This window comes from Solanum verrucosum, unplaced genomic scaffold (assembly GCF_900185275.1).
Source record: "Solanum verrucosum unplaced genomic scaffold, falcon-dt-bn FXZP01000281.1, whole genome shotgun sequence".
NCBI lineage: Eukaryota > Viridiplantae > Streptophyta > Magnoliopsida > Solanales > Solanaceae > Solanum > Solanum verrucosum.
Window position 1 is genome coordinate 2,605 of NW_026020554.1, and position 8,169 is coordinate 10,773.

Here is an 8,169-nt window from a genome sequence, read left to right on the forward strand (position 1 = left end):
ATTTAAATAAATTCATAGTTGATTGAATTTTTTAAGTTTATATTTAAGATCAATCGATTTGGATATTTTAAATGTTTGATTTTGACGTTCAAGTCTTTTAAGTCAGGATATAATAATTAACAACCTTAATCCATTAATAGAAGATGTGAGAATGAAGAAAAACTTATATTATATTTGATTTAGTAGAAAAGTTTATATTGGACTTAATGCTATAATTAATAGGGCTATAGCGTACAAATTTGTTGAACCTTTGAAAATTAGACTTATTAATACTGAATACATATGATATAGATTGAGCTAAATATAAGTTATTTCTAAGGATTATAATAAAATTTATAACCATGCATGATTTTTTTGTGCAAGAAGTTAAATACCTAGTTGTACTGATATATAATGATATCTTAATTCTTGACGGTATTTGAATTAAACAATGATGAACAGACTACAAGTTATTTTGAACATGAAATAATAGACATTATGAAAATAAAAAATTACAAATCATACTAGAAAGTAAAGGTAAAGAATTTGATTACTATAAAGGTAACAACCTAAATTACAAACTAAGACTGAAAAAGATTAATATATATACCGTAAAAACTTTAAAATTTGAAACCAAAACCAAATCAAACCATAAAATATCAATTATTTTTTTTCGGTTTGATTTGGTTTTCGATTTTTCGTGAACACCCTACAACTTAGAAAAAGCTAGGAGTTTCATAAATATTTTCCATATGACTTGCTATTGGTGGTAACTCTATTGCATTAAATTCTATAAGTCCAGATTCAATAATGTAGTCCCATAGATGTTGGCTTGATTCAATGTCATTGTTGCAAGATGGTCCATAAATCAACTCCTTCATCTTATCACAAAGACTTGTAGCCTTAAATTCCATTGGTGAACTTTTATTGATTTGCACCTAAAATAGATCAAATAATAAATGTTAGTTTAAAAATATCTAGTTTGAGTTTGATTTGCAAGAAGTTGACAACTACAACAAATAATATTTTCATCAGACCTACACATCATGCATTGCGCTTTCACAATCATACATAAAATTTAAGACATATATTTTGGCTTTAGACCACCAATTCTATTGAGTCGCACCTGTGTCAAAACACACAGTTGTAATATACTGACCTTAGTTTCATGAGAAATCTGTAGTGTAGAGTTTCCATTGAGTTTAAAGCTTGTAGACACAACTTCAACACCTTCTTTATGGCACAATCTAATGATGTTATTAAAAGTGGCTATATTATCTAGGCCATTTATTAAAACCACGACCATGTTTGGGCCCATTTGATGGAATTCAATCTGAGGTGGTGACTTTGTGATTGGGCCGGGCTCATTAGTTTGATTGAGTGATTGGGCCTTCTTTGGGCCCATTTTCAATTCTTCCAAGTGCTTCTTGCTCTTCTCTAAATTCATTTTCAAGGTTTCAATGTGCTTCACTGCTGCATCTATTTGATCAGGTACTGTCATTGTTGTTTCCTGCAACACTCAAATTGTATTAGAAGAAATATATCAACGCAAAGGCGGATTTAGGAATTTGAAGATTATCTGTTTTGGAATTTCAGTTCTTTTGTATCATTGTATACAAAATTTGAATCAAAGTTACTGAATTCTACAGAATGAAGTTACTGAAATATATACGTAGAGGCGGATTCAGGAGCTTCCATGCATGCACAAATGATATATGTTAGCTAAGAGCATGTGATCATTAATCATATGGGTAAAGGAGAATATATAACAATTGGATACATGCAATGCAAAGGCGGATTCAGAATTCAAGATTCATGACCTAATTTTCCTTTTATTGGCTCAGAACTCTTATATATGATAAGAAATGGAGATGCATCAAGACGGTATTTTTGAACCAAAAAAATAACGTTGAGGACATTTTTGATCCAACAGACGTAATTACGAAAGCATAATAACTAACCTTAGAGGAGGAGGAATGAGTAGGGAGCATGGAATGAAGTTGATTACATAGATTCTTCATATGATTCCTTCTATTTTTCTCCACATATTTCCTTTCCAATTTTGGAGCTAATTTAGACTTCAAGCGTCTTTCCATTTTTTTTTTCTGTTTGAGTACTATTTTTAGAAAACTATAAGTTAGTTTAATTTCCAACAATGTATTATAAATTGTATAACTCCTTTTTATAGATATATATACCACAGAGGTAATCAATCAATCCCTTGGGGTCAACAAGAACATGTTGTAGACATAAAAATAATTAGTGATGTTGAAATTAGTACGTGATATTTAATTCTCAAGATACGCCAAATTTAGAATTTGAAATTTATAAGTTTCTATAATAGACTCGAGATTCAAAGAAATATAAGTTGGACGTGCTTATGAAACTTGAAACACATGTGTACTTTAGTCTCAAGTCTTTCTGTTTTTTTTTTTTGGGGGGGGTCTTGTTTTCTTTTGTGGGGAGCTGGAACAGTAGAGATATTACATTTATATCACGCGTATAAAATCATTGAATTATCTAGGAATTAACTACTTTCTAGTGAGGGTTGAAAATAACCTTTTTGTTTTACAAGAAAAGGGACGACCTGCATTTCTGCAAGAGGTTGTTTTCATAGCTTGTACATGTAATGGCGGATTCAGGATTGAACACCCACCATTGAGAGTTTTTGTAGCCCCTTAACCACCTGCATTTCTGCAAGGGGTCATTTGATTGCCATAGGAAGTGAATTATAGAGTCAAATTTCTAAATTTTAACTGTAAATTTGAACATTAATTTATCTTAAATAAAATTTACATATTTAAAATTATATAAAGACTATTATAAGTCACAATAATTGATAATCTAAAATATATAAAAGGCTTATTAAAAAATCACGTATAAATTAGAATGGAAGGAGTACAAAGTTTGGTAGCATTTTAGTTGTTCTGTAAAAATTTAGCATGTCAAGTTATATAGTGTGTGGTACTAATTTACAATCCCCATAACTAAAACTTGTATAAGTTATATCAACAACCAAACGACCCAAAGGAAAATATTTTTTTTCTAATAAATAAATAATTTTCTTACTTATTTCTCGTATTTTAACCTTACGATTCTCAATAAATTATGATTATCCTAGTGAATCTTACTAAAATGTTTCTTCCATCAGCGGAACCGTCAGAATATTTTGGTGTAGTTATATATTATTATCGGAGAAGGGTTTAAATTACCTTTAAACTATTCGAAATAACTCATATATATCCTTTATTTATGTTTGAGATCAAAACTACCCTTGCCGTCTATGTTTTGGACCATAAATACCCTTAAAACGTTATCTTTTCATATGTGCTGACATGGCAGTCCAACATAGCAAAAATCTCTTCCTCTCAATTATCTTGTTCTTCCTTGTTCATCTCTATCACAATTTATTTTTTTTAAGTAAAAAAAAATCAAAAATAGTTCTTTCATCGTTCTTCTTTGAGTTATTGTTCGGACTTTGAAATTCCAATTTCATTTGAGATAGTAGGTGTGTGTTGAATGATCGAGTTCATTATTTAGGTTTTGATGTCATCGAATCTGAGGTTGAAAATATAATTCTCATGGTTGAAAGATGTTGAAAAACTCTTAAAAGTCATTTTTTTGTGTTGAAACTCGAAAATAGCTACTCATTTGAAAGCTTGTTGGTGAGAAATTTCTAGCCTTTGTTGGGTTTTTGAAGTGCAAAAATTTGAAGAGATTTAATGGAATGTTACTAAAATTGTTTGAATATTGCAATTGAAGCTAGAAATTGACATTTAACAACTGATTTTTTTAATTTGAAGATTTGAGTTGAAATTCCAAAAAAAATAATATGAAAGAGTTCTTAAAAGCTTGAAAATCTAAAAATCAATTTTGTTAATCTATGACCCCAAATCCCAAACAATGAACTCGACCCTTCAACACGCAATTACAACCTCAAACAAACTTCAGCACACTTTGAAATTGGAGTTTCAAAGCACGAACAATAACTCAAACAACAACAATGAAAGAATTATATTTGATTTCCTTTTTGTGGCAGGGATATTGAACAAGGAAGAATGACATTATTCAGAGAAAGATATTTTTGCCATGTTGGAGTGTCTGGGTGGACTGTCATGTCAGCTCTAATGACAAATATAACGTTTTAAGGGTATTTGTGGTCCAAAACATAAACGACAATGATAGTTTTGATCTCAAACATAATTAAAGGGTATATATGAGCTATTTCGAATAGTTTAAGGATAATTTTGACTCTTTTCAGTATTACTATTGACTTAATAAAAAATTGATATAATCAAATACAACAACGGTAGCATAAAATATTTTTAAAGAATAGTTAATTCTAAAATACATATAGTAGATCAAGCACTGATTATAATAATATAAAATAAATATTAATATGGTTCATCAAATAAAAGGTAATATGCCCTCTAGGAGAATTCCTATGATTAAAATATCATTAATAAAAATGCATAAAATTTGCTAGTCTTTAGTCCATACTCCATAGTATATAGCAAGAATTTATAGAAATATTTTACTTATACAAGGTTTATCTTTGAATTTGACTAACAAATTATGAAAAATATTTTTATCTATACCAAATTAAACACACTCTGCACACCTATGCCACCATTAAAAGATGTATTTATGAATATCACAAAGAGTTTATACATATATAAATAAGTTAAGGTAGTTTGTTTTGTAAAGACTACTTATTCTTATGATTTTTTTTTAATTTCTCATTTGGTGTTTGATGTTTGCATTGGAGTTTCAATTTTATTTGAATTGTATATTGCAACTTCTATTAGGAGGCAACACTCCCAATATAATTTTTTTCATATCTATAACTCGAACTTGAAACCTCTGATAACCTTATCAATCTGAATCTGAAAGTGAGAGTTAATTCTTGATTGGGCTATGCATCATATGACATAACAGGTCTAACAATCACCTTCTAGAACATAAAATATATATTTAAGGGAATAGTTAATTCTAATACAGAGAAGGGTCAAATATATCAATGTACTATTGAAGCCGTTTTCATGTGAAATTTTCATTAAAATCAAATATATTTGCAAGACGAATTGTAATTATAACTTGAGGCCACCCACGTATAGTCAAAAAGCCACCTCATGGTCTAGTGTGAGTGATACCAATTGTTTACCTTTGAATTAAATTAAATTTCTACTAAGAATTCAATACCTTTGAATTAATTTCTATCAAATTAAAATTGACAGAGATATTTAGGATGTCAACAGTAACCATATATCAATTTCTTTATAAAGGGCCCAGTCCTTTTATAAATTGACTTGGCAACAACAACTATAGATTTAATTAGAAAATTGTCATATCAAAGATTACCTCGAGTTTGGGGCAAAAAAAACATAACATGGGATTTGTACTCACCACCTTGTCTATTTAATCAATATTTTACTATCACTTCGATCGTTAAGAGGCGTTGATATCGTACGTCAGTTCTTTCTAGCGTACATTATTGGATTGAATAGTTAATTTGTTACCATATGTTAACTAGAGGCCGATATCATAAGCTCTTTCTACATTATTGTGCTAAATACTTGATTTATAATATAGTACGACTCAATTGATTAATTGACGATATCATAAGTTCTTTCTACATTATTGTGTTGAATACTTGATTTATAATATAGTACGACTCAATTTATTAATTGACTTGGCATTTGGCAACAACGACTATGGATTTAATTACAAAATAGTCATATTATCAAAGATTACCTTGAGTTTTGGGCAAAGAAACATAACATGGGAACTTCCTACGAATTTGTGGTCACCACCTTGTCTATATAATCGATATTGTTGTCGCTAGTCACATTGATATTATCAATCACCACTAATATATCGCCAAATGTATATCATTGTGATTGTCAATCACTACTGGAGGCGTTGACATCGTAGGTTCTTTCTACATTGTTGTGTTGAATACTTGATTTGTTATAATATGTAACTCTTAGGGTGTCAAAAATGAGCTCAACTATATGTAACCCGCTTAATCCGTCAAGAATTTTAAGGATTGAGCACAAGATATATAATTTGTGCATTGGGTTCAATCTCAATCCATTCAAACATTAACTCATTTTACGAGAATCTTCAATTAAACCCAATTTAATCTCCAATTTCAATCTGTTTTAAGGCTCTTTATTTGCATTGATGTAATGTATGTTCATATATTGAAGGTATGAATTACTATCTATTTTATATCTTTTAAGATTTATTCATCCATTTGTAACTTCTTTTTTAAAACTTTCTTGAGTTGAAATTTCCAAATTGTGGTTATAAAACTTAAATAACAATATATTAAAATTATTGAGATTAAGTGGGTCAAATTGGGCGGGTCAAGACTCAACCCATTTTTAAGCCCATTTGAGCTCAACCCCTTTGAGTCCAAAGTAAATTTGGGTGGGTCAGGACCCAACCCAATTCCTATTTCAACCCAAACTAATAGATTCTTTTGATAATTTATCATTAAAAAAAAGGGAAAATTTTCAAAACAGCAATATTTTAGCATCTAATAGGACCCCTTGTCAACACTTTCAATGTTTATTTAAAATGTCAATATTTTGGTTTGTTATAAGGCTGACTTTTGTATTTATTTAATTTGAAAGAATACAAATTTTTAACAACATAATGGAGAAAATAATGGGAGAATATATTTTTTAAAATGTAAAAATGCTTAAATATCTAATCAATTACTATTGGAGTCCTACTACGTGTCATCTCTCTCTTCTTCATTCAAACCCCTTTCACCATTGTTCTAAAAAATTTCAATATCCATTTTTGAATAAATCTAGTGAAATTGAAGTGGAGTTTTTCGTTAATTTGCGTCAATTTTATTTGGATAAGAAACTATTGAATTAATCGATCGATATTTCAAACTTAATTCCATCGATTTCCTTTAAAGTTCAAGATTACCAATGAAAATAAAAAAAATTGTCAAGTATTGTTTAAGTTTCGATTATTATTTTTTTGGATGAAAGTAATTGGATTTGTGTATGTATTTGACATTTTGTATCTTAGTTTAATTTTAATACAAAATTAGTATGAATACGAAATTTTTAGGACGAAATGAACTTGTGTTTGACTGTTTATTTTTAGATTTTTAAACTGATTGTTAAAACTACATTGAACGTGTGGAGCTTTTTTAGGTGGATTTGTAACATAAAATCATTTGACTGCATATGTTGAAATAATGAATACAAAATGTATTATTCATGGATACATAAATGCATTTTGAAAAACAATATAATATGAGACATACTAATAGACACAAAAAAAAAAAAAATTTAAGAACATACTAATACACAAAACAAGAATACAATCTGGAAAAAGACAAAAAGAATACAGTCTAACAACATACTAATACACAAAATAATAGTACAATCTGAAAAAAGACAAAAATAATACAATCTAAGAACATACTAATACACAAAACAATAATACAATCTGGAAAAGAATATATAAACATAACACATATATTAAACAACTATATAATGGAGCTAATATAATTCTTCATTTGGATACTACTAATTTGGGATACATAATGGATCTAGTAAAATACCATTTTCTTCATCACTAACCCAAGATATATAATGTAGCTAAAAACACAAATACTTTATGTATTTACCTGTATAATCAGGATAAATCTTTCAAAAGATTATATTCAGGAAAAAAAATGATATCTCAAAAGATACTTGATGAGATTGTATTTACCTATATAATCGGGCTAAAATCTTTCAAGAATATACCGAATGACTCGTGAAATTGCTTTAAAAGTGGATTTATTTATAAGAAATTTTGTAGGAGATAACAATGGTGGAAACAGAAGAGAGAGAGTCGAGAGTTTTGGGGGTAAAAACATAGAGAGAAGAAATAGGGTTGTGGGGTCTTTTTTTTTTTACTTTTAACCGTGTAGTGGAGTCATAAATATAGTAATAATTATATTAGGATAGTAAAATAATCACAATTATATTAGAATACATTATATTTGCTAAAATAATGACATTATGACATTTTTAATATAACATGGTAAGATCCTTGGAATTTATGGTCACCATGCACACCAATTATATATTACTAACTACCGTCATTATCTTTAATTATTACACTAATCATCAGTTATTATCACACTAATTACATTCAGCGATGATCACAACT

General features: G+C 28.8%; 1 protein-coding gene across 1 annotated transcript; it reads right to left on the reverse strand.

The window, feature by feature from the left end:
- Positions 1 to 692: 692 nt before the first annotated feature.
- On the reverse strand, positions 693 to 2,116 carry LOC125810109 (transcription factor bHLH162-like). The gene is made up of 3 exons (XM_049489637.1): positions 1,941 to 2,116; positions 1,139 to 1,489; positions 693 to 917 (listed from the first exon to the last, which is right to left on the reverse strand). The coding sequence occupies exons 1-3, from the start codon at positions 2,073 to 2,075 to the stop codon at positions 696 to 698; spliced, it is 708 nt and encodes a 235-aa protein (XP_049345594.1). The 5' UTR covers positions 2,076 to 2,116; the 3' UTR covers positions 693 to 695.
- Between the last annotated feature and the right edge of the window lie 6,053 nt (positions 2,117 to 8,169).

Excerpts from the sequence above, each read along its gene's own strand:
- LOC125810109 (XM_049489637.1), bottom strand. The coding sequence starts at position 2,075 with ATGGAAAGACGCTTGAAGTCTAAATTAGCTCCAAAATTGGAAAGGAAA. Across the intron at positions 1,490-1,940 it reads CTCATTCCTCCTCCTCTAAG|GAAACAACAATGACAGTACC; the intron begins GTTAGTTATTAT and ends TGAGTGTTGCAG. Across the intron at positions 918-1,138 it reads AGATTTCTCATGAAACTAAG|GTGCAAATCAATAAAAGTTC; the intron begins GTCAGTATATTA and ends GATCTATTTTAG.